Source organism: Piliocolobus tephrosceles, chromosome 4, assembly GCF_002776525.5.
Source record: "Piliocolobus tephrosceles isolate RC106 chromosome 4, ASM277652v3, whole genome shotgun sequence".
Lineage (NCBI taxonomy): Eukaryota > Metazoa > Chordata > Mammalia > Primates > Cercopithecidae > Piliocolobus > Piliocolobus tephrosceles.
The window spans coordinates 139,655,545-139,681,853 of record NC_045437.1 but is presented as its reverse complement, the minus strand read 5'-3'; the positions used below and the strand labels follow the sequence as shown (position 1 = coordinate 139,681,853).

The window sequence follows — 26,309 nt, the reverse complement described above, 5'->3', positions numbered from 1 at the left end:
AAGTTATAAGAAAAAGCAAACCCAAACTCTGATACCCCTGGCCTGGGGCCTGGAGGGAGTCCTCCTTCCTACCCTGCACTCTTACTCAGCCTTCTCTGTCCTACACCAGTGACCCTGAACAGCTGTGGGGCAGCCCTGCAGGATCGTGGCCAGATCCCTGCCCCTGGGTAGCAGGCCAGAGCCAGGCCCTGGATACCCACCTGCCACCATGGTGCTGTTTAGTTCAGAAGGATGCAGTTTCTGACCCCCTCACTTAGCCTTCCTCTCTGGAAGGTGTCTGGGGCAGCCTCTGTGTGTGCCCTGGAGCAAGGGAGGGACACAGACTCACCAGATGGAAGAGGCGGGAGTTGGGGAGTGGGGGCGGGCGCTCCATGGCCATGGGGGGAGGTGGGTAGCGGATCTGGGACCAGTCTTCAAAGCCATGGTGTGGCACCATGGCTGGCATGGGCGGGTAGGCATAGGGGTAGGCCCCGCAGAGATGTTCCGGGTGGGGCTCCACGTGGTAGCGCTCTCCCGAGGCCTGCAAGAAAGGCTCACATCTGGCTTTGGCCTGCAACAGGCTGTACGGGACACCCACCTCATCACCCTCTCTCTAATTAGAACGTTAGCTCTCTGAAGGCTAGCAGGCTAGGTACCAAAGGCTGGTACATGGTCATGAAAGGCTGCTACATGGGTACAGAAATCTGGATACATGGGTATAGAAGGCTGGATATATGAGCATGGAAGGCTGCACGGGCATGAAAGGCTGGGTACATATGCATGGAAGGTTGTGACATGGGCACAGAAGGCTGGTACATGGGCACGGAAGGCTGGTACATGGGCATGGAAGGCTGGTACATGGGCACGGATGTCTGGGTACATGGGCATGGAAGGCTGGGCACATGGGCACAGAAGGCTCATACATGGGCATGGAAGGCTGGTAAATGGACAAAGAAGGCTGGGCACATGGGCATGGAAGGCTGGGCCATGGAAAAGGGAGGGCTGGGCACATGGGCATGGAAGGCTTGTACATGGACACAGAAGGCTGGGCATGGGCACAAAAGGCTGGTACATGGCACGGAGGGCTGGCACATGGGCACAGAAAGTTGGATACATGGGCATGGAAGGCTCATACATGGGCACAGAAAGTGGGTACATGGACACGGAAGGCTCATACACGGCCAAAGAAGGCTAGTCACATGGGCACGGAAGGGTGCTACCTGGACACAGAATGTCAACAGTGATGACAGCTAATGCATCGTAAGACTGTAGAGACAGACTGTCTAAGTATTGACTTAGACAGTCAATACTGCTCTAAGGCTCTTCCTGTATTACTCATCAGTTAGTTAGCAGAGAATGTCCCCACGCCCGTGCACACACCGTGCGTCCATCAGGCTAGCTCCCTGAGGAAGGTGAGATGATGTCCGTGCTGCCACCTCCCCCAGGCCTCCTCACCTTTGCTTTCCTCTTCTGCTGTCTGTTGGCTTCTCTTGCCTTCTCCTCATCTTTGAATGCTTTTAGCTGAGAGAAGGGAGGGAGAAAAGACTATCGGCAAGGTGGTTTCTGGCCAGGCCCGGATCCAGGGCCTGACCAGCGGAGAGCACTGCCCGGCTGATGCTTCCCTCTGGGCCACCATGCGTGGGCCAGCTCCGGGAAAGGGCCCCGAGGGCCGAGCGCAGCCCAGGCTGTTGCTGCAGGCCACCTGCTCATCACAGTGGTCTGTGCGCAGGTCAAGAGGGTTCGCATGAACCTCGCTGCTTCTGTGCTAACATCTTTTAATTCCATTCTGGGAGAGTAAAGCCCTAGAACTGACTGTGGAAAGTCAGAGGTAGAGGTATCTTAGAGTAAACCTCGTCATTGTACAAAGCAAGAGTCAGAGAAGGGAAGGGCCTTGCCGAGGTCAAATATGATTGCAGAGCTGGAGAGAAGCAGTGAGTGTCCCGATATCCAGCCTCACCAGGGCCCTCCAATCCATACCCCCTCTCCCAAGGAGGATAGGCCAGTCACCCTTCCTGGGTCCAGTCACTCTCACCTGGGCATTCGACAGGGTGACCTGGGCCTGCAGCTTCTCCACTTGCTTCTTCAGCTCTTCCTTCTCCTCATTCATGCGCTCACGATCACTGCGCTCTCTCTGGAAGTCCTCCTCGAAGATCTTCACCTGGTGTGGAGGGAGGATGAAGAGAGGGAGGGGGAGGGTTCTGAGTGGGGATTTCTCCTCAGGCCCAGACTCCCATGCGTCCTGCTGGGGTCACAGATGGCAGAGCTGGGGGTCGCCATGGAGAGTGGACAGGTACACCTCCAGCCCCCACCTTAACTTCAAACAGAGTAGTTCTGTGTCCCTCTATTTTACATTCTGGGCCCCAAGGTAGGACTTTATTTGAACAAAGGATATACGGCTTTAAAAACAAGGTTGAAAGCCATCAACCAGTACAATCCTTCCACTCCGCTGAGAACCACAGGGGCAGTGACCACAGAACCAGAGTTTGGTGGAGACTGGAGTTTGGATCTGCTGGCTCTGAGGGTAGAGACCCTACAAACTCTGCTAGGGCTCCGGGGTGCCCCGGCAGAGGTAGGGTGGGTGGGGCCTGCCTCTGTCTCTTAGCCTGTAGTTTCACATGCTTAGTGCAGATCAGCTGAGACACTGGCTAGGTTCAAGGCGGTTTAGGAGGATCAGAAGCATAGGATTAAATAGCACGGAGACAATGGGAGAGCCATAACCTTTTCATTTCCTTTCACCCCAATCCTTCTGTGTCCCTCAGGGCTAGTAGGTCTTTAATACCATTCTAGTACCCGCCAATCTCCTTTAAATAAAGGGGAAAAGAACTCCAGTTCAGAGTCTTCCTCTGGCAAGAGTATCTGGCTAGAGTTTAATAACATTGTTTTGTTTTTATTGCATTTATTGCTCACAGTTACTTTCTACTTGTGACAATAAATGTGTTTTTCCATTTACAGTAGTGATATACAGCTCCCTTTTAAATTCATTTATTTAGAATGTATTTTTTAAATAGTAGGTAAATGATAGCACGTGTGGGGCACAGAGATGGCTAAATCATAAAGGTGGTAGAGGAATGACTTAAGCTAGGGCTATGGTGCTGGAAAGGATAAACCTAGAGCCAGATGGGGGCCCTGGCCAATGGCCAGAAAGTGGATTACTAATTACAAGTTCCACGCAATTCCAAGCCGTCTGGGCCCTCAGGAAAGCTCCAGCTCCCACTGAGCACCTCCCACCTGATTTCCTCCCGGAAGCCTCACCTGCTGTTTCAGCAACTCATTCTGTGTGACCAGCTCCTGTTTCCTTAGGAGGGCCCCTGCTCCTTCTGGGCTACCAAATGCTGTTGGTGGAGAGGATGGTGGGGTTTGGATGCTCAGTGCTTCCTCCAGGGCCTGGAATCAGGGAGAGAAAAGAGGGGACCATCAGCAGGAACCCCCGGAAATCAGGGCCCTTTGGAGGAGTCATCCTCAGGGACCTCCTTCCTAATAATAATGACACTAATAATAGCCACCTCCATTAATGGCACTGTGCAGAAGATCCAATGAAATATGTGTAGAATGCTAATCAATAGGGTAGCACTGGATCTTCTGCACAGTGCCATGAAGAAAAGTCTATGATCATCATCCTCATTTTACAGATGTGAAAACCGAGGCTCAGAGACCTGAAGGGACTTGTCCAAGGTCACACAGTTAGTAAGCGGCAGAGCACAGACGCAAGCTCAGCACATGCTCTTACCCAGCAGGCTAAACTGGTTGTCATGTAGAAGGGGAAATCTCCCCTTCCCTGAACAGGTGTGGCTCAATTCTTAGCATCCAGATCTAAAAGGAAGATTAAGTCCTCTGGGGGAAGCTTGAGTCTCCCCAAGTCCTCTGGGGGAAGCTTGGCCTGCTCTGAGATTCTTCAGCTTCAGCAGCCCATTCCCATCCAAACCACCCCTTCTATCCCCAACACTTCTGTATGTAGGGAAGACTGGATCTAATTTCTACTTAGTTAATATTTTCCCTTTCTAACCCTGAAAGTGGGCTGAAATATCACCAGATAACATTCTGAAAATAAAAAAAAAAGTACTCTTAATCTATCAGGTTCACAAAATACTTTTCTTTATATAGTGTGCTCACATCTCCTTAAAGGTTTCAGTTAACCGTGTTTCCCCTTGAACTCTGTTAACATGTTACTCAGAACTCTGGAACACGTCTCAAGACTGGTCACCCTGGACTTCAGCCCCAGGACACCAGGGCCTCCCCTCGCATGCCTCAGCATCACCCATGGGCCTCCCTGGACCACGGGGAGATAGAGACCTGGCCCAGCTTGGACTCAGGCTTCCACCTGGTCTCTTCAGCTACCCTAGACATGCAAAGAAACTGCAGGACCGAGAGTAAATTCAGGATGTTCCGAGGGGAAGTTATGGCTCCACTTCATCTTCCTACTCCACCCCACTTTTTAGATGAAAAGACTGAGGTCCAGGGACAGGGAGATGCCTGAGGTCATGAGCAAAGAAGGCCACATGCCCTGCATTACTCATCCACATGGCGTCTGTCCCCGGCTCTGCCAAGAAAATCTCCAAGGTCATCTTTATGATCAGCAGCACGGACAATTCTCTGCCTCTATTTAGAGCCCCAAGTCCCCCAGCTCAGGACGATTGCTTTTCTTTCTCTGGAAACAGGTCAAGGGCCCCAGACTTGGCATAATCAGTGTTTACAAAACACCAAAACCAAAAAGAAAGGGTCTCCCCAGCAGGCCTAGGAATGCTCAACTCATGCCAGAGTCCACTGTGACCAGGGTCAGGAGGCAGAGGGAAAGGAAAAACAATTAGCACGAAAGGAACAGCTGAGCCATGAACTTAACTCCTCCAGGCCCTCAGAGAACATTTCCTTTCAAAGCTCCCTCCCGTTAGCCTGCATCTTTGAAACCCTGCTGGAAGGTAGGCAGAGCCAGAGCCATTCCCACCAGGGCTCAGACGGCAAAACTGAACTGGAGAGGCTGGAGAGGCTAAGCTGGCACTAGACCACTCCGCTTGGCTCAGACCACACGGTTTCTGGTTTCCCCAGCCTCCACCCTGGGGGCCCCGTCTCCCCGGATCCCACTGCACAAGGGCGGGCCCCTCAGCCCATGCTCCTCCACTCCCTTCAGTGTTTGCTGAACACGTGCTCGATGGCAGGAGCTGTGCAAGGCGCCTAGGGTATACACCTTGGTGAAGGTGTGCACCTCCCACCGCCAGATGGGAAGACAGAATTAAATAAGTGATGACGAGCCATGAGAAGGAGTGTCAGAGAAGTTGCTGGGACCTCACGAGCATAGACCAGAGCAACCTGAATGAGGTTCAGGGAAGGCTTTGCTGAGCAAGTGAAGGTAAAGCAAACCCTGACCAGCAGGGTGGGCAGGTGAGGCGTAAGGGGAAGAGTGCACCTCCAGAGGGATGGGTGACACAGGCTCATCCAAGGGCTGAGTCACTCTGAGTGTGGGAGGCAATGGCAGAACAGGCGGGAAACAGGATGCCAGTTCACTGACTGAGGGTTACCCTTCCTGAGCTGAATGGTTGGGGGTGCCAGTGATGGGGTGGGCATTGCAGCTGGACTCAAGGGAGCCCTCCCCAGCCAAGGGACCCGGGCCAAGACACCCACCTTGTTGAGCCGCTGGATCTCCTTTTCGTGGTACTCACGCTGCCGGGTGAGCGGGCTCAGCTGATCCTGAAGGTACTTGACCTTTTGGCGCAACTCCTTGGCCTCCGTTGTCAGCTGCTCCTTGTCAGTCTGCAGGGAACACAGGGTTGGTAAGCTGGCTAGTGATGGCCTCTCCAGGAGGCCTTGGACTTTGTCCTGCCTGGCCCAGCTCCTACCTTCTCCCCTGGCCATCACTCCACAATGCTCACGTGCAAGGTACCTGGGGTCAGTGCAGTAATGTCCATCAGGTCCTGCCCTCGATTATTATGTGTCAATGTAAAATAATAATTAAAAAAAAGAAAAAGCAGCAGCTCAGTTGAGTAGAAGACCCTGGATTCTGACACCAGTTCATCCACTAAGCAGTTGAGACCCCCGGCACTGCCACAGCCCTCTCTTGTCTAAACTTACCTACCTGTCACAGGTATGGGGTTCCTAACGTGAGTCACACAGAGGCCTCAGGAGGGCTGTGAGCCCCAAAACTGAAAGCAGAATTTTGTCTGTGTGTAATCTGCTAGAAAGAAAAGCCATAGTTCCGACCATATTCACATGGGGGTCTTCTGTGATCCACAGAAAGCGATAAACTACTGATAATCCCTAACAGACACTTCAGCTCGTACAGCCTTGGAGCCTAGAGGGGAGATGACACGCCCAGAGAGCACTGTGGCGTAAGGCAGAGTGTGCTCCTCCAGAAAGAAACGAAGTACTGAGGGGCTAAAAGAAAGATCACCACAGCTGAGGGAAGGCTTCCAGGAGGCGGTTCCATACCCTCTATGGAACCAGCAGGGCTTCGCCACAGACAGCCAAGACTGGGATGGCCTTTAGACAGCATCAAGTCCCAGCCCTGTAATATGATGGAAAACAAATGTCCAGAGAGGGGAAGTGACAAACCCAAGGCCACATAGTGAGCTGGGGCTAGAACCCAGGTTTCCTATTCCCTTGCTCTCTCCCCTTCCATGTCAAAGGAGGTGTTTAAACTAGGGGATGGCAGCACAGTGCAGTGGAAAGACAAGGCACATCCCAAAATAAACTATATATTCCTACGTGTACATATATGCGAGAAAGGTCTGGAAACCGATGCACCAAAACGGTAATAGTGGTTCCCTCTGGGGAGGGCCTGGGATCATGGCGGGGGAGGTAGTGCAGGGGAACTTTCACTTTGTAGCGTGTGGACATTTCCTAATTGTGTATTCACAGCATGTGATTAGGAGACCAGTCGCAGGGGTTAGTTTTCACCCAGCCCTGTGTGACCTTTAGTCAGTATGGACTGCAGAGGGCAGCCTTGGTCAGAACTCCGTGGGAATCATTCTGGACTCCCCATCAAGAGGCTCCCAGATGGGCATGGCCTTTACCAAAATGCGTACTTATCTACAGGCCCACACCTTGTCATGAAATGCCCTACCTTCCTTGCAGCTGATAGGGAAGAGCCCTCAGGTATTCCAGGGATTTCTCTCACCTATCACTGTTAGCGAGGGAGAGGGGCCAAAGATCCAGGATGTCTGGCTGTGAGTCACCAGATGTGACTGTGCACTCGTAAGGAAAGACAGAAGTGTTCTCCCTACCACACCTCCAAGGTAAGGGGGTGTCACAGACGCAGGCTGACTGCTCAGATAATGCCCCTGGTGTCCCATGCTGATGGGAGGAACTCTGAAAGGCAATCCATGTTGAAAACGTCCATTTTGAAGCTAGGCAAAAGACCATGTCCAGTTCCCATGAAGGGGGAAACATGGTGACATAAAATCTCCCGAGAGTCTGGCAGTCAAGTGGCCTTTCCTCTTTAAGCTGCTCCAAGGTCCTGATGGGCCTTTGGCTGGTCTCAGTCATACATATGACTGAGCAGATACTACTACTTCAGGGGACCTGTTGTTTCCCCCCAAGAAAGAATCTGGTCCCGCTTATGGCCACTCTCTGATCTCTGTAACTTCTTCTTCGTAGTACTTTTTTTTTTGAGACAGGGTCTCATTCTGTCGCCCAGGCTAGAGTGCAGTGACGCAATCTCAGTTCACTGCAAGCTCCACCTTCCGGGTTCAAGCGATTCTCGTGCCTCAGTCTCCCGAGTAGCTGGGACTACAGACATGTGCCACCACGCCCAGTTAATTTTTGTACTTTTATTAGAGACGGGGTTTCATCATGTTGGCCAGGCTGGTCTCGAGCTCCTGACCTCAAGTGATCTGCCCACCTTGGCCTCCCAAAATGCTGGGATTACAGGCATGAGCCACCATGCCCGGCCATACATTTTTCCTTTAAAGAAACAGGGTTTCACTCTGTTGTCCAGTCTGGAGTGCGGCGGCATGATCGCAGCTCACTGCAGCTTCCAACTCCTGGGCTCAAGCAATCCTCCCACCTTAGCCTGAGTAGTGAGGTCTACAGGTGCACGCTACCACACCCAGCTAATTTTTAATTTTTGTAGAGACAAGGTGTGGCTGTGTCACCAAGGTTGGTCTCAAACTCCTGGCCTCAAGCAATCCTCCCACCTCGACATCCCAAAGTGCCAGGATCACAGGCACAAGCCACCCAATCTGGTCTTCTTTGCAATACTTAACACATTTTTACTTGATTTGCTTCGGTAATTAGTTGTCTGGCACCTCTTTCCCAGCGAGGGCAGGGTTGAGCTGTTCCTGTGGACTCTATGCCCAAGCATAATGCCTGAGACAGACTCTGAGGACAAATGTCTGCATGAATGGGTAAGTGAAGCTCTGTTTCATGTTGTAGCCCCTCCCTGGCAAATCACCATCACTATGCTGAACACTTAGCAGCATCCCACCCCACCAAGTGACACAGAGCAGGCCTGCTTGGATCTTTTTTTTTTTTTTTTTTTTTTTGAGAAAGAGTTTCACTGTTGTTGCCTAGGCTGGAGTGTGATGGTGCAATCTCGACTCACTGCAACCTCCGCCTCCCAGGTTCAAGCAATTCTCCTGCCTCAGCTACCTGAGTAGCTGGGATTGCAGGTGCCTGCCGCCACACCCAGCTAAGTTTTGTTTTTTTAGTAGAGACAGGGCTTCATCGTGTTGGCCACACTGATCTTGAACTCCTGACCTCAGGTAATCCATCCACCTAGGCCTCCCCAAGTGCTGGGATTACAGGCATGAGTCATCGTGCCTGGCTGCCTGCTTGGATCTTTTATACGGTGTGCTTCCCTGTACAGTTCCCCAGTCCCTACGATTTTAATGGAACAAAAAGTTCTGAATAAAAACAAGAAAATGTGCAAAGCTGCAGTTAATGCAACCTTCTCAATTTTCAGATGGGAAACTGCAATGCAGGGAAGGAACGTGCCTGTGTTTCTGGTCACAGAGCTCTTTGGCACTAGACCCCCAGATCTCCTGACTCCTGCTCCTGGCTTGTTTGCTCCAGTGAACTCTCTGCTAATGTGGAGGGGAGCTGACTATGCAGGGACCAGCAGTCACACTTGCCTCCTCCATTTCAATCTTGGACTTGGCCAGGAGAAGCTTGCGGTCAAAGTCACGCTGCTTCTGCTCCCGCTCGGCCTCCAGGTCAGTCACCTGCTTCTGCAAATCAGCCAGCTTCTGACGCAGCTCAGTGATCTGGGTTCAGAGGCAGAGAGAAGGAGTGTATAAGGCAAGGATGTAGAGCACTTCCAGGATGTGGGCAGGGCCTGGCTGCCCCTGGGCCCTTCAACACTGCCCCCACCTTCTCCTCTGGACCATACTGGGGCTCAGCGTGGCCACTCCCCAAGGTTCAAAGCTGCTAAAGAGGCAGTGAGATGAAGACCAGGCATGCCCTGTGGGCGTGGCCAGGAACCCCACATTACCTTCTGCTCGTACTGCTGCTTCATGGACCGGAAATGCTGGTCCCACTGCTTGTTCACTTCCAGCAGCTGTGGGGAGAGACTGGAGTTAGCAGGAGATAAGCAGAGAAGGAATAAGGAGAACCAACTCCTGCCCCATGTACACCAGCGTCCCAAGGTGCGCTCAGTGTGTGTGAATAGTGGCTACAGACACTGTCTCCACCCCTCACCTCTCAAAAACTCAATGTTACTCAAAGTCATTTACCTTTATCCACTGCTGCATTTTACCTTGCCAGGAAAGCAAGATTAACACCAAGACATGGAAACTACATGATTCTGGTGAATAGTTGTGGAACACACACACACCTCTTTGGAGGGCAGTCTGGGGTTATGTATTGAAATTTCACATTTTCATCAACTTTAACCCAGTAATTCCACTCTGAATAATTTAACCGATAGAAACACTTACACAAGTGTGCAAAAATATATACACAAGGCTAATCATCTCAGCAATATCTGTATTACAAAAAAATCCAGAGACCAGTCTAAGCACAGAAGATAGGTTAAGTAAATGATAGTATAAACAGACGATGTGCAGCTGTTAAGAAAATAAGAAAACAGGTGGCCAGACGCAGTGGCTCATGCCTATAATTCCAGCACTCTGGGAGGCCAAGATGGGCCAATTGCTTGAGTTCAGGAGTTTAAGACCAGCCTGGAGAATATGGCAAAACCCCATCTCTACAAAAAATACAAAAATTAGCCAGGCATGGTGGCACGCATCTACAGTCCCACCTACTCGGGAGGCTGAGATGGGAGGATCACCTAAACTTAGGAGGCGGAGGTGGCAGTGAGCTGAGATCATGCCACTGCACTCCAGCCTGGGCAACCAAAGTGAGACCCTGTCTTAAAAAAAAAAAAACAGAAAATAAGGCATCTACCACACTTCCTCAGTTAGAAGATGATTATCCACCATACTCTTGATATAACAATTCCTCAGGGAAGAAAAACAACCCTACATCATCAACTAAATAAAACAAAAGGAGTATTGGCCCTGACCGTTAAGATGCGTCATAAGGATCCACACCAATTTCAAAAACATTGTATATGATAAAAAATTACTAAGAATTGAAGGAATATAGTATATGTTATAGATATGAATAGACACTCTCAAAGGCAGTTAATTTTTTTTTTGGAGGCAGGCCCAGGCTGGAGTGCAGTGGTGTGATCATGGCTCACTGCAGCCTCCTGAGCTCAAGTGATCCTCCCACCTCAGCCCCCCGAGGAGCCAAGACTACAGGTGTGTACTACCACACCCAGCTAATTTATTTTTTTGTAGAGACAGGGTCTTGGTATGTTGCCCAGGCTGGTCTCAAACTTCCGGATGCAAGTAATCTTCCTGCATCAGCCTCCCAAAGTGCTGGGATTACAGGTGTGAGCCACCAGGCCTGACCCAGTTAATTTTATAAAAAAGAAAAGAAAAAATAATCTGTAAAGCAGTGTGTGTATATACATACACATATACACACACGTATATGTGTAATTTTATTCTACTTTGAAAAAAACTGAGGGATATGCAACAAACTGTAATCAGTTGTGGTCTTCTCTAGGAGATGGTATTCTTGATCTTTTTGTAATGAGCATTATATCACTTTTGAAATCAGAAAAAAAAAATGTTTATAACAATACAAAAAGAAATCTAAAACTAACATGCACATCAAGCAGCTTTCAGATGTGCGGGAGGATGAGGACAGGCAGGCTCGGGGTTCCAGAGAAGCACCTAGGCAGTGTGGAAAGGGGCTAGATGGAACAGACAGAACAAGTGTCTACCAAAAAGGAGCTGCACTTCGACCTTGGGTCTGGAAAGACTGGACTAGACTAGGAGTGTGAGGAGGCGGAGGAGGAACACATGTGAGATCCACGGGAAAAGGCGGAATGGACTGCAGCACAGGGACTCCGCAGTGTGGCTTCTCTCTCGGCAGCAGAGGGAAACTAAGAGACTCTTACAAACCGGCTCCTGCACCTTAGTGGTACTGGGGGACAAAAGACCTGGCCATCGCCATAATAGAGTTTAGGAATCCACTCAGTATTCTGTGGCAGGCTTCAGCTGCTGGCTGGTCCTTTTCATTCTTGCCTATGAAAATTCTTGAAATGGGAGTCTCAAAATATCTGCAAAGTAGCTACACCAATAGAGGTAGGTAGCTTTTTTTTTTTTTTTTTTTGAGACAGGGTCTTGCTGTGTTGCCCAGGCTGGCATGCAGTGGCGTGGTCTCGGCTCATTGCAACCTCAGCCTCCCTGGTTCAAGTAATTCTCCCTGCCTCAGCCTGAGTAGCCGGGATTAACAGGCATGTGCCACAATGCCCACTAATTTTTTGTATTTTTAGTAGGGACGGGGTTTTGCCATGTTGGCCAGGCTGGTCCCGAACCCCTGACCTCAGGTGATCTGCCTGCCTCAGCCTCCCAAAGTGCTGGGATTGCAGGCATGAGCCACCACACCCAGCCGAGGTAGCTTTTAACGTTAACAATTTTGACAGTAAATTTATGGAGCCTCCAGACAAGTGGGAAGCGACCTTAATTCCCTCCTTCCATGATGGGCCCTCCCTAAACCACCTCTCGAGGGTCCCTCCACTCATCAGTGATGCTAAAACTTGCCTAACTTATCACAACCTCTTTCGACCATCCAAGGTCTACCATGGGAGCCTGCCTAAACTCTACCCCCTACAATGTTAGGCCATGCCCCACATGCCGCCTCCTCAGAGTGACAGCTATAGGAAAACGGACTGATCAAGGGAGAGCAGTCCAGGGTAAGGAGGCAGACCTCATCCATGGGCAGGTGGGTCAGTGGTCACCATGCCAACTCCTCATGGTGACCTGGGACCTGCCAGAGCCAGGAGGCCAGGGCAAGCCTTTGTGCTGCTGGTCCTGGGAGGGAAGAGGGATCCTCCCACTATGGCCATCCCGGCCACCTACCTCACTGCGCTGCTGCTCCAGCATCTTCACCTTCTTCTCAGCTGCGCCCAAGGCCGCCACCTCTGGGACCTTACCTGCCGTCACACTAGCCTGGGGAGAAGCACAGAGGGGCCTTCACCAAAATCTCAATACAAATTATCTCACCCACTCAGTGCTCCTCTAAGGCCCCTCACCCCTGTGGCCCCAGTCCTCTGTCTCCAATCTCCCTACTCCTCCCACCCACCAGGACAGCACTAACTGTCCCAGTCATGACTACGTCCCCTTCTAGAAGTCTACAAGGCGATGATTCCCCCTCCCTGACTCAGGGTGGCTGCCAGGCCCTCTCCCCTTCCCTTCTCCCCTCCCCATGGCCACTCTCCCTGCTTAGGTACAACCTCTAAGGTACTACCAGCCACTCTCCTCACCCCCTACACACATCGGCCAAAAAACTCTGTGGCCTGGAAGGTAAGACATTTGAGATATAGATATAGGCAGATATAGCTATATTCATCCTATAAAACATATATGTTTTATAAAACTTTCATAAAAGTTAAAGTTACATAAAATGTTTATTTAAAAACATTTTTAGAAAGATGCAGAAATAAAGATCTGTGTAGCACACATAGATGTTTCCCAGCTCTGTCCTCTGTAAGGGGCTAAAGCAGAGACATCCAGCAGCACTGAGTACACCTAGTGCTCAGTAGGTTTCTAAATATCATTTTCTTTTTATTAAAAAGAAACAGGGCTGCTTTGAGGGGCTGGAGCAGATAAAATATAAGGTGGAGCAGATAAAATAAGGTGAGTTTGGTGCATCTTATAGTGCCAGAAAGTAAGGAAGTGCTCACATGAATAATACTAATAACAATAATAATAAAAGGGCATGTCAAAAGGGCACAGGAGACAATCTGAAAAAAACTTCTATGGCCAAAACGGGAACATTTTGAACAGCAAAATACATCACAATAGTATTGGATTATAAGTCACAGTATGAAATTAATATTCTTGAGTTCCCACTGATAGAACAAAATAGCTGAATACGTAAATTAATGGGGAGAAAGGACAGCTTTTCCTTACAAAAGAATTCCGATTAATAAGTGTAGGAAGAATGAGTAAAATACAAAATCACCATTCCATTACTACAGGAATAACTGCTGCAGGTGGAGATCCACCAATGGACACTAAAATCAGTGAGTGAAAGTTTAAGGAAAAACAGAGTACTTGCATAGTCTCAAAAGTTGCTTCTCAAAAATAAACATTTATTAATTACAAAGGGAAAATTGGTCACTTGTTTGCAGAGAAACTTGAAAGGCAGCACTTGAGCAAGTGATGAAGGTTAACAGTAGTAAAACATTGACATCACGTACCCCTGGTCTGCTGGATTGAGAAATGTTCCGCACACTCTGATGTAAATAGAATGCGACCTCCGTGAGATTCTTGCCAAAACACATAACCTCAATCTCATCATGAGATCCAATCACTTGTGAGGCATCAATCTTGACAGCAAACAAGCCCAAACTGAAGAACATTCTACAAAGTAACTTGCCAGTACAACTCAAAAGTGTTAAGGTCGTGAAAAGCAAGGAACAACTAGGAACTGTCACAGACTAGAGGAAACGAGAGAGATGAGACAACTGAATGCAATGTGGGATCCCAGACTCCAGGCCAGCACGCGACAGGACGTGAGTGCAAATCTGGTGAAATCTGAATAAAGTCTGTAGTTTACTAAGTAGTACATGCCGTTAATTCCTAGTTTTGATCATTCAACCAGGGTTCTATAAGATGTTGCCATTAGGGGAAGTAGAGGAAGGGGATAGGGGAACTCTCTGGACTATTTTTGCAACTCTTCTGTAAGTCTAGTTATATCAAAATAAAAAGGTTTAAAGGTTAAAAAAAATAGCAAGTGCTGGAGTGAAAGAGCAGACAAGGCCAGTAGTCCAAAGGGTGTGTGTCGACTCTATCTCCAAGTCCCTCTGTGATGGACACCAATACCCTCGTCTTCTCTGGGCTTCAATACAATGAAAAGCTCAAACAGAAGAAGTTTCTGACACTGTCCGCCATCATCCTGGAGTCAGACTCTCTCTATTCTCAGCGTTCTCTTTTCCTCCACACTGCACCCCCTAGAGGCTTCCGGGAGGGCTGGGGGCAGAGCTTGCCCCCTACAGGCTCAGGCTTGTAAGCACACCATAGCACCAAGGAGCAAGGTGAGGGGGAGCCCTCCACGGAAGGTCACCCCCTTTGAGAAAGGGGACAGACAGGCCTGCCCACTTGAAATCTGCGGCATCTTGGATGGGAGCTGTGCTTGGCAAAAAGGTCAACAAGTTACTGGGGAAGGAGGAAGCGGGTGGACTCCAGGCTCTAGGGTGGTGCACCCTGAACCTCCACGAGGCAGAGAGGAATCCACGTGGAGTCAGCAGAGCTGGCTGCTGGCACCAAATCTCCCCTAAAGAGCAACAGCTGATGTTCACTGTTTATGACACTAAACCTACTTTACAAGCATTGCATCGCTGAATCCTCACAACCACCCCTTGAGGCAGGTGTTACTATCTTCATTTTACAGAGGAAACTGAGGCCTAGGAGTCTTATATGACCTATCCAAGGCTGCAGTGCTGGTAAAAGGTGGAGCTAGTATTCTACCTGCATGCAATTCCAAGGCACACTTGTTGCCCCTCTGTAACACAGGCCTCTTATGGGACAGGAGACCCTGGGACAGAAGGGCAAGTTGCTCCCACTCTCAGATAGGGCAGGAAGAGCATCTGGCTCGGGGCTTTCAAGGAAGATGAGTGGAGATTAAAGGGCACAGGAAAAGTAAAGAGACCTGCCCAGGGAATTCCACACTTGAGGCAGCTCAGAGAACCCAGGACAGAACAACTGAGTCCACAAGTCCCTTCCACAAGATGGCAGACAAGGCGGGATCTGATTTGGGGAATAAAGGGAAGAAAAGAGGATCTCCATGGGCTGGGATTCAGAAGACCAGGGAAGAGCAGACTTTCGCCATGTATCAGCATGTTTCCCTGGCCGTACCCTACATCTGCCTGATAGCAGGTCACGCAGAAATCCTGATTATATGATGTTACATGACCTCCCCAAACCTATGGCCATAGCTACAGAATGGAATAAAAGTCCCAGCCTTGCCTATTCTATATGTAGAGATGAGGCCCAAATAAGACAATAGATTTGCAAGTCCTGGATAAACTCTACATTGCCACACAGTAATAAGAAATTAAGCCATTACGGTAATTACTACTATTGCATAGGTGTAGGGTGGGTTAAAGACATTGAGCCCTACTGTTCAGCTATTAAGCCCCGTTAAATGGTGAAATAAAAACATGTTGGTAAAGAGTTGGGACTCAGCTCTGCAGCAAGGGGAATGGTAACAACTGGGCAAGGGGTGCAGAGTCTGCTCCTGCTTGGGACCTGGATGTGGCCAGTGCTAGGACTAGAGGACGATGGCAGAGTGGGCCAGCCCTGCAGCATCACCAGACCACACCAAAACTGGCCAACACCTCCCGTGTCCACTTTAGAGGCTCCAGAGACACAATCCCAGGAGCTTAGCAGAATCCAAGGGGGCTTGCTCAACCAAACAACCTAATTCTGCCAGGAATATCAAAGATGTTAAACTGACTTTTGGGAACCCCTCTCTAAGACAGACCTTGACAAACTGGAATGTGTTTAGGGAATGCACCCAGACTGAGCAAATGACTCAACACCGCCTTCTATGAGCAATGGCTGAAGGAACTGGAGTTATTTAGCCAGGAGAAGAGAAGGCTTATGAGGCCCACAGAGCCACAGTGACTACCAGCAGCCTCTAAGCATGGAGGTCAGGCCAAGTAAAGAAAAAACCATGTAACAGCTACAACCTTCTACCAGTGGCACTGGCTGCAGGAGGAAGTAGGCTCACTGTCACTGGAGGTGGTAAGCAGAGGCTGAGTACCAGCAACCAAGGATGCTACAGAAGGAATTTCTGACCACATACCTGCTGCTGTCCAGCCACCGCCTTCTTGCCTGCCCCTTCCATCTTCGGTGAGCCTGGCTGCCCAGACGCACCCTCTTTGTTGCTATTGCTCATCAATAACTTCTTGAGCTCCAAATTTTCCTCCCTGGGATGGAGGTAAACAGAGAAGTCACAATGCTGGCCCTGAGTTAAGAAACCTACAGGGTTGCTTAATGCTCACTGTCGCATGAGTTGTAGCTGAGCCCCACGGAGTACTGCAGGATCCTGAAACCTGCCCTCAGGGAAAACCAAAAAGGGCATCTTCAGCCACCTTGCTCTCAATCTGTGGGCTTCCCTGGAGGCCTCTGACTGTTAATGGCAGGGTTTCCCCAGCTGTGGAATTTCTATGCACACAAGACCTTCAGGATAAATTAAATAACCCTGGATCACATTCTAGTGAGAAAGTGACACCCTTTCCAATCATCTTCACATTTCCTGTGTAGACCATGGAGACAGTGCGAACTCGGTGCTAACAGACCCTGGGCACTTCTCTAGTTACTCGCCAGTCTCCCTTGTTAACACAGAAGTGCAGGCTGCAGGCTCAGAGCCTTCAATGTGCAATGATACTTAGCCTGAATTTATTAACATTCTTTCATTTTCCTTGTATTTAGAGTTATCTTCTATTTATCACAGGTAACGCTGTTTACCACTTACTCTAAAGTTTTCTTTATAATTTTAAGTAAAAATATGAATCAAATTAAAGTAAAATTCTAAGTAACTAATAAGGCAGGTGATAGAGGATATTGTAAAATTAGTGATTTTAGTCAGGTCTGACTAAAATGTTTCTTTCTTTCTTTTTTTTTTGAGATGGGGTCTCATTCCGTCACCCAGGCTGGAGTACAGTGGCTCAATCTCAGCTCACCACAGCCTCGACTGCTCCTACTCAAGTAATCCTCCCACCTCAGCCACTCCCCACCTCCCCCACCACACACCCCAACCCTCTTGAGTGGCTAGGACTACAGGCACACCACCATACCTGGCTAAGTTTTTTGCTACTTTTTGTTGGGGCTGGGGGAGGGGTGGTGATGCATTTCACCAGGCTGGTCTCAAACTCATAGACTCAAAGCAATCCTCCCACCTTAGCTTCCCAAAGTACTGGGATTACAGGTGTGAGCCACTGTGCCCAGTCACCATTTCTTTATGTTCTATTTGCCAGCTGAGTTTCCACTTGAAAAGCCAATAAGTAAAGTGACTTTCCCAAAGTCATACAGGAAAGACTTGCATTCTTGCCTTCTAATCCGTGAGTCTTTTCCCCAGCTTCGGTTTCTGAATCCATGGATGGGGTCATTAGGGCCATAAAAACCCCAAAACTGCATCCTTGGCCATCCAAAAGCAAATAAATTACACACTGATTCAAAATAACCAATGGCTCAGTAGTTAAACATTACTTCTGTGGCCATACTTAAGAAGTTTATATTCCTTCTCTTTCTGTTGATTCTAATAAGAAAAAGAAGAAGAGGAAAAAACAGTGGCAAGTCCTGTCTATAACACAGGCCTTTCCTGTATGTGCCTGAGCCCAACTGGTACCCAGCAGATGACTCATCCCCTCTAAATTGTCCAGGACCACAGTGCAGGCAGGAATTGTGGCCACTCAGAGGATAGAGAGCAAGGAGGCCCAAGTTCTTGTTGTAAGACTCTAATCAAGTCCCTGCCTCTCCCTGGGCCTCAGTTTCCCCTCTGAACAGTGAGGGGTCTGGCCTGCATAATCTCCAAGCGCTTGTCAAGCTCTGACAGTCAAGATCAGTGTTTCCCAAGGCGTGATCCTGGGCCTACCTCCATCACAATCACAGAGACTCCTGGTGAAATGCAGGCTCCTAAGTCTTGCCTAAGACCTGTCAATTCAGAATCTTGCAAAGGAAGGAAGGGAAGGCATATAAACTTGTAATGCCTTTCCCTGACCCTCAACCCTCAGTTAAGTCTAAGCCCCCTAGTCCAGAGGGGGAACTCTGATGCTCTCAGGAAGACAGAGCAGGTCAGGATGGTGACCAGCAGGAGGCAGCAAAGTCCTGAGTCCTCTGGCACAGCCAGTTCACCGTTAACAGGGGAGAGAGGCAAGTGTTGGAGGAGGAAGGAAGTGCAATCTATGCTGATTTTCTTCTGAAGTTCTCAAAGCACTCTATATACCTCCCAAGGTGGCAAAAGGGCCAGAGAGAAAATACCAAAGGAGCCAAGGAGAAGGATCAAGAGACGTAACCTCCAAACAGGGCTCTGGGCACAGGGCCCCAGAGCCACGGTCCTCAACCCAGGAATCAGTGCTGCACACCAGCCCCTCCTCCTGCAGCCCCCACTCCTCACCCCTTCTCTGAGGGGCCTGAACTTACCGCAGCCTCTCAGCAGCCTGATCCCGCTGTTCCAGGCCCTTGTCCAACTTGGCCTTCAGAGCCTCATTCTCCTTCCGAAGCTGCTCACACAGGGTCTGCCGGCCGGGGAACAGACGGGGTGAGAGGAGGGAGGGGGCACCTCCCAGGTGCAGACGGAACTAGAGGACAGGGAGGGGCTGCAGCCACCCCAGGGCCCAGCTCCTTATCCCCTTTGCCTGGCCTCACCCAATCCCTGTCTAAGGAGCTAAGCCACTTGGCCACCCACATGTCCTCTCCCTTGGGAGCCAACTACAGAGAAGCCTGACCAAGAATCAGCGGTGGGGCCTTCTGCTCCTCCAAGACAGACAGCTCCATCCTTCTCCTTCGTCCCTGCTCCCACTGCCGAGACCCCTGTTCCCCACCAGCCTCCCCTGGCTGACTTCTACTCTCCCTTTGAAGTCTTAGTTTAAATCCCATCTCCTCAGAGAAGTCCTCCCTGACTCCCCCATCCAGCTACATTAGGCCAACTCTGTTATCCTTGCTCACAGCCCCCTGCTTTTACGCTTCTCAGCACCTGTGACAGATAAAGCTAAAGAACTGTTTGTGCCGCTGTTTTCTTAATATCTACCCCCCTTACTCCCAATTAACTCCTGAGCTCCTGGAGGGCTGGGACCCCTAACCATTCTCTTGTTCACGCTCAGATCCCCAGCCCCCAGCTCAAAGTCTGTGGAAGGAACAACATGACCGAACAGCCGAATGGACAAATGAACAGGCGAGTCCTGGGGGGCCTGGGAGACACATCAATTTGCGGGTGTGAGAGGTACCCAGTGTTGCCAAGGGGAAAGTCAGAAGACGGGGCATTCAGTCATGACCTCACTATGCCCTCACGCCCTCACAATGTGGCTGTGACACTTGCTTCCTTCCTCTACAAAAGAAAGACAACTGTTTTGGTTTTTTTTTTTTTTTTTGGAGACAGAGTCTCGCTCTGTTGCCCAGGCTGGACTGCAGCAGCATGATCTCAGCTCACTGCAACCTCCACCTCCCAGGTTCAAGAGATTCTCCTGCCTCAGCCTCCTGAGTAGCTGGGACTACAGGTATGAGCTACCACGCCTGGCTAATTTTTGTATTTTTAGTAGAGATGGCTTTCACCATGTTGGCCAGGCTGGTATCAAACTCCTGACCTCAAATGATCCTGCCTCAGTCTCCCAAAGTGCTGGGATTACAGGCGTGAGCCACCATACCCAGCCCAGGGACAACTGCGTCTTCTCTGCCTCCTCTATAGGGCTGCTGAGAGGACAGATGACATAGTGACAGTGGAAGTGTCCACGAACCATCAGCCACTTGCTTATGTGTGGGGACTCATGTTGGAAGCTCTGTGAACTGGGGATGGAAGAGGGGTCGCCAGACTCAGGACCTCACAGGCTGGAGGGAAGGAAAGGTGCTGACTAGCAACGCTAACATACAGTGTCAGCACAGAGTTGTTCAATCTTTCCACAAATCCTCACTGAGCAACTGACCTGTGCCAGGTACACAGCTGGGTGCTTCTCCACATACCACCTCACTGGTGCCTCACAACTTCCCCAAAGCTGAGTAACTCATCTCTACGTTAAAGGTGGGGAAACCAGGTAAAATGATACAGTCTAACAGGTGCACAGCTGCTAAGACTCATCACTGGGAGTAAAACTCCATCTGGCAGACCCTACACTGGTGTCTCTTTCACCTGTGATGAAAGATCAGAGAAGGGAGCGAGATGGTGCCCAAAGGAGGGGGCAGTCTTTGAGCTGGGCCAGCACCAGGGCCATTCACTAGACAGCCATCTGCTGCCTTCCATCTCCCAGGCCCGTTGCAGGTGGATGCAATCATGTGACTAGTTCTGGCCAACAAAAGAGGTGTGGAAGGGACAAGCATCCCTCCTGGGTTGTCCTATGCACAATTCTCCAGCCTCTTTTTCCTGGTAGCAGGGGCTGATGTGGATGCCTGGTACTCTAAAGGACACTGAAAAGTGGGGCCCCTGTCTCCCTGGGACTCTGAGGAACTGTGTAGAGCAGAAACAAACCCTTGCCACACAGAATAGGAGGGAAAACTTTTGTTGTGTAATCCAGGGAGATTTCAGAGTTGTTTCATTTCTGACTCACACAGGAGACTCTTGGGAAGGCTGAATGAAGGACACAGCCTTAAACTGGAGGTGGTTGGACAATGAGGGAGATGAGGCTCAGAAAACAGAAAACTGGCTGGGTATGGTGGCTCACACCAGTAATCCCAGCACTTTGGGAGGCTGAGGCAGGAGGATCACTTGAGCCCAGGAGTTCAATACCAGCCTGGGCAACATGGCAAAACCCTGTCTCTACTAAAAATACCAAAACATTGGCCAGGCATAATGGCGTATGCATGTATGTAGTCTCAGCTATTCAGGGAACTGAGGTGGGAGGACTGAGCCCAGGAGGTCAAGGCTGCAGTGAGCTGTGGTCGCACCACTGCACTCTAGCCTGGGCAGCAGAGCAAGACCCTGTCCCCCACCACCCCTCAAAAAAAAAGAAATTGAAAAATTATTGTTGAGTCCATTCAATGCCTAGCAGAGAGCCTTATGCTATACCTGACCTTGAACATGTTTAGTGAACCAAGAAACAAATCAAGGAATGAACGAGGAGGAACTGGATTAATATACCTCCACCCAGGCAGTAAAAATAGCCGAGATGCCATGTCTCTGGGTGAGGCCTCCAGGGAACAGAATGACCTGCTCCTGGTCCCTAAGGGAAGGCCAGGACAAGGCCTCACTTACTGTTCTACCCTTGCAGTCTAGAGGGCTGTTTCCTTGGAGTCTCTGGGTCAACGCCCTGGGTGCAAACCGGCCAATGCATAGAATCATCAGAGGTCATAAAGATCATCACCTTCCATCCAAGGCGCTACGAGAGCTAACCTCTGAGTTCACTTGATCACTTATTCTTTTGTTCATTCATTCATTCACCAAATGTGTATGAAGTGCCAGGAACTGGGACGCAACAGTGAATACAATAGACATGGTGCCTGCACCCCTCAAGCTTACCTTCTAGCAGAGAGTATAAGAAAAAAAAAGAGTATAAGAAAAAATTTATTAAATAAAATTATTACAAACTATGATAAGAGTTAAGAAGGAAATAAATAGGGAGGGGCCTGAAATAAAGAATAACAGAGGTTGGCAGGACCCCTTTTAGGGGACCCGGGATCTACCCCCATCTCAAAGCTGAAAAGTGGATGCACAAAGTGCTCTCACCCCAGACACCTTCCCACCCTGCCCACAGCCCAGGCACTGTGCCAGGCTCACCTTGCCAGGGTTCAGCCTGGATACCTTGAAGCCTCACTGACATCTTAAAGGGGTTCCCTTCTCTCAGCCTGGCCCTCCAGGCCTCTGCCTCTCCTTCAGCCTCACCTCCCAAAACACCCCTCCCCTCCAGGTGGGATGAGTGTCCTGCGTGCTCCCCTGCCCCTACACTTCTCCTCACACTGCGTCTCCAACCTGGTTGCCCTTCCTGCTTTTGGCAACCCAAGGTCACGCAAGGGGGACTCCCCCTTCTGCCATCAGCGGGGCACTTGAGTGCCTGCTGACATGAATGAGACCACAGACCAGAGGTAGACCATAGACTATAGACCAGAGGGCCTGCAGGGAGTAAGGAGGCTTCAAGTGACGGCTCTGTCACTAAGGTGGCGGGCGCTCAGATCACAAGCAGTCCCTCAGAAGCCTCTGTTTTGCCATCTTTAGAATGGTCACCAATTATAACTGAACACTTCCCTGCTGCCAAAGCCCGCAAGGCTAAGACCCTCCGCCCAGTGTAGATGCCCGTCATGAACTCCGAATGGGGACCTCTCTTCCAGCACGGACTAGGTTCTGGACCACACTGGGGGCATCCTGTACATGGCCTCATTTAATGCAGCAATCTGACCATGGAGGCACTCCTAGCTCATGTTACTGATAGGAACACTGGGGGACACAGACGATGAGTGACTTGTCCAAGGTCATGCAGCAATAAAGGGTCATACTGGAACCAAAGACCATATAATTCCAAGGTCCGGCTTGGCCTAGCAAGGAAATCTGGCCATTCCCCACAGCCCAGGGAAGCTTTTAAAAGGAAGTCAAAAGGGGAGGCAGGTTGGGATGGTGGTCAAGAGTATGGGCTTTGGCATGCAAGAGATCGAGATTCCAATCCCAACTTCACCATTTATCAGCTAGGTGACCTTGGGCAAAAAAAGGGCTGCTTCCCCACCTGTGAAGTGGTGATAATGAGGGTGCCTACCCTGGGGGGAAAGGGGCATAACAAAAGGAGTTGACCTTTGTTCCCTCCCTTCCCATCCCTCCACCCTGCACATGAGAAAGAAAGGCAGGACTGCTGGGGGTATCCCCAACCATGACACTCACATTGCCCATCCCATATTTCCCCATTTCCTTCCTCTTCCTCATCCCTCCCCACAACTTCCTTATCCTGTTCATAACCCTGAACAAAAAGCCCAAAGTCTGCCCACAACACAGCCTTCAGAAGTCCCCACGGTACCCGTGGATTCCCAGGAGCAGGAAGGCGGGAAGAGCTCGGGGGGAAGCATGCCTGCCTGTCTCGGGCCGCCCTCCCCGTGTGCCTCACCTGCAGGATGGAGGTGCGCTGCTCATTCTTGTGCACCTTGGATGCCAGTCGGTTGAACTCCAGGGCCATGCGGCCCAGGTGGGTGAAGAGCTGGCCGTGGTCCGGCTCCTCGGCGCACACACTCAGCGTGGTCTCCAGGCGCTGCAGGTGCAGCATCAGGTTGCCGTCCTCATGGGGCAGGGGGCCCAGCACCTGGAGAGGGAAAGGGCACACAGCCCACTCTTCACCAAGGCCTGAGTAGGCGCCGCCAATCCATTCTCCCTCTGCTTCCTCATTTCTCATGACTCAGTTTCCCCCTGTGACCCCAGCTCAGCCCAGGGAAATTCTCCAGTTATGCAGGTTCCCTGTCTGGGGCTGACTCACAGGGCAGGACCCAGGACCCACAGGCCACTGGTGGCTCCACAGCAGCGGGGCCACCATCCTCCCACACACTGGGCCTTGCAGAGTGCCTGACAGTAAGTCACTTGTCTGCTGGACCTCAGCATCCTCCTCTACCAAATGTCCGCACAACCCTTCCCTCCCTTCAACCTCACAGGGTTCTTAGGACGATGAATTGACCCCTGAGAGCAGCAAGCCCAGAGAATGGACATCACTGTACAGTCAACCCTCCATATCCATGGGTTCTACCAACCACATATCAAAAATGTTGTAAAAAAACAAACAGGCCGGGCATGGTGGCTCATGCCTGTAATCCCACCACTTTGGGAGGATGAGGTGGGCAGATCACAAGGTCAGGAGATCAAGATGGCCTGAGTGGTGAAACCCTGTCTCTTCTAAAAATACAAAAATTAGCTGGGCATGGTGGCACGTGCCTGTAATCCCAGCTACTCGGGAGGCTGAGGCAGGAGAATTGTTTGAACCAGGGAGTCGGAGGTTGCAGTGAGCAGAGATCACACCACAGCACTCCAGCTTAGGCAACAGAGTAAGACTCTGTCTCAAAACAAAACAAAACAAACAAACAACAACAACAAAAAAAACTGTATCGAACATGTACAGACTTTTTTTCTTGTCATTATTCCCTAAACAATACAGTATAACAAAATTTAGCATTTACATTGTATTAGATATCATAAGTAACCTAGAGATGATTTAAAGTATACAGGAGGATGTGCATAGGTTACAGTGAACTACTACACCATTTTACATAAGGGACTTGAGCATCCATGGATTTTGGTATCCTCAGGGAGTTCTGGAACCACTCTCCCATGGATACCAAGGGACATCTGCATATACATCCTGCAACCTCCGCCTCCTGGGTTCAAGCAATTCTCCTGCCTCAGCCTCCTGAGGAGCTGGGATCACAGGTGTGCACCACTACACCGGGCTAACTTTTGTATTTTTAGTAGAGATGGGGTTTCACCGCAATGGCCAGGCTGGTCTTGAACTCCTGACCTCAGGTGATCCACCCACCTCGGCCTCGCAAAGTACTGAGATTACAGGCATAAGCCACCATGCCTGGCCTACATGTGTGTCTTCTGGGGAATGGTCCAAGCATTCATCAGCTTCTGAGGACCGAAGACTCAAAACAGTTTAAGAACCACAGCTTCAGATATTTCAGAAAATCCCAACTAGCACAGTATATAAGAAATAAAGCACACTGTGGGCAAGCTAGTTGACTCTCTCTCTAGTCTATCTGGAATACTCCTACTAAAGACAATTGCCTTGTTACGCCAATTCCACACCCAAGGACCTACAGTGTTACCCTACCGCAGACGGCACTGGGCCCAGCTCCCCTGGACGGGCATCTAAGGCCCTACAGCCGCAGGTCTCATCTGCAGCAGCATCCTGTTGGGCTCCCCACTTTACCCTGCCTGAACCCCCACACACCAGGTCCAGTGTCTCTGCAAATGTCCTCTCTGCCTCTGCAAGTTCTGCTCATCCTTCCTACCCTGCCCATGGCTCAGCTCCTTCAGCAGCCTCCCAGAAACAGTTATGCGAATCACAGGACATCAGAGCTACAGGGAGCCTCAGAGATCAGACTGGGAAACCAAGCTATGGGGAGGAGGAACTTGCCCAAAGTCGCCCAGTAAGTCAGTGGCAGAGGTATAATGAGAACTGAGGTTTCCTGACTTGCTATCCAGTGCTCTGCTGCCCTGACCTCCCATTTCTCTGAACTCTGGAGGAATGGCAATGACTATAACCACAACTTCAGGCATTCCCTGAACACCTGTGTAATGGCGTCAGTGCCACATTCTAACAAGAGGAAATGCTGCTGTTTCAACTCTGCTTCCATTCCCCCACTGCCTCTTTCCATAAAGGAGCTGAGGTGGCAGATGCTGCTCTATTTAAGGCTCATGCAATGCTTCCCATGCCAGCGACTTCTCCAGACTACAAGCTTCAGAGCACGGTGGGGCTGTGTTATCTTGGCTCAGTGGCTCAGCAAAGACAGGGCACACTGTAGAGCTAATGAGGAACTTACTAAGTAAGTTAAAGTTATCGGTCCAAAGTCAGAGTGAAACACTTTCTGAGCAGGGGATCCTGCCTCCATGGCCAGCATCTCAGAGCCCTCAGGGACAGAACAGGACAAGGGGACAGAAGGTTCCAGGAGACAGAACATAAAGAGCCTTTCTAATACTCAGAGCTGCCTGAGGCAGTGGTGAACCTCTCAACACGGAAGACATGCTAGTTAGCTAGACAACCACCTGAGGGAGCCTTGCACTGGGCACTGACAGGTACACGGGGCAACCAGTGAACACAAGCACATTTGTCAGCCAAACCTTTGTGAAGGGAGGCAGCAGGGATCAACATATCAGTGAAGGGCTAGAGCACTTACTGCTTGCATAACAACAATTATAGAAAAAAACTTGGCCGGGCGCAGTGGCTCAAGCCTGTAATCCCAGCACTTTGGGAGGCCGAGGCGGGCGGATCACGAGGTCAGGAGATGGAGACCATCCTGGCTAACACGGTGAAACCTCGTCTCTACTAAAAAAATACAAAAAATTAGCCGGGCGTGGTGGCAGGCGCCTGTAGTCCCAGCTACTCGGGAGGCTGAGCCAGGAGAATGGTGTGAACCCAGGAGGCGGAGTTTGCAGTGAGCCGAGATCACGCCACTGCACTCTAGCCTGGGTGACAGAGTGAGACTCCTTCT

The 26,309-nt window shown here is 50.3% G+C and overlaps 1 protein-coding gene across 10 annotated transcripts in view; it reads right to left on the bottom strand.

Annotated features, from left to right (window-relative positions):
• The window catches only part of TNIP1 (TNFAIP3 interacting protein 1), a 57,596-nt gene that overhangs the window by 3,327 nt on the left and 27,960 nt on the right, over positions 1-26,309 (bottom strand). For all 10 annotated transcript variants that reach the window (XM_023227026.2, XM_023227021.2, XM_023227028.1 and 7 more), the window contains 11 exons: positions 23,222-23,413; positions 18,633-18,727; positions 16,294-16,417; positions 12,342-12,431; positions 9,398-9,463; positions 9,039-9,170; positions 5,593-5,721; positions 3,232-3,363; positions 2,012-2,137; positions 1,435-1,500; positions 329-520 (listed from right to left, as the gene is read on the bottom strand). In XM_023227026.2, coding sequence (XP_023082794.1) covers positions 329-520; positions 1,435-1,500; positions 2,012-2,137; positions 3,232-3,363; positions 5,593-5,721; positions 9,039-9,170; positions 9,398-9,463; positions 12,342-12,431; positions 16,294-16,417; positions 18,633-18,727; positions 23,222-23,413 — 1,344 coding nt within the window. The remainder of the gene's footprint in view (positions 1-328; positions 521-1,434; positions 1,501-2,011; positions 2,138-3,231; positions 3,364-5,592; positions 5,722-9,038; positions 9,171-9,397; positions 9,464-12,341; positions 12,432-16,293; positions 16,418-18,632; positions 18,728-23,221; positions 23,414-26,309) is intronic.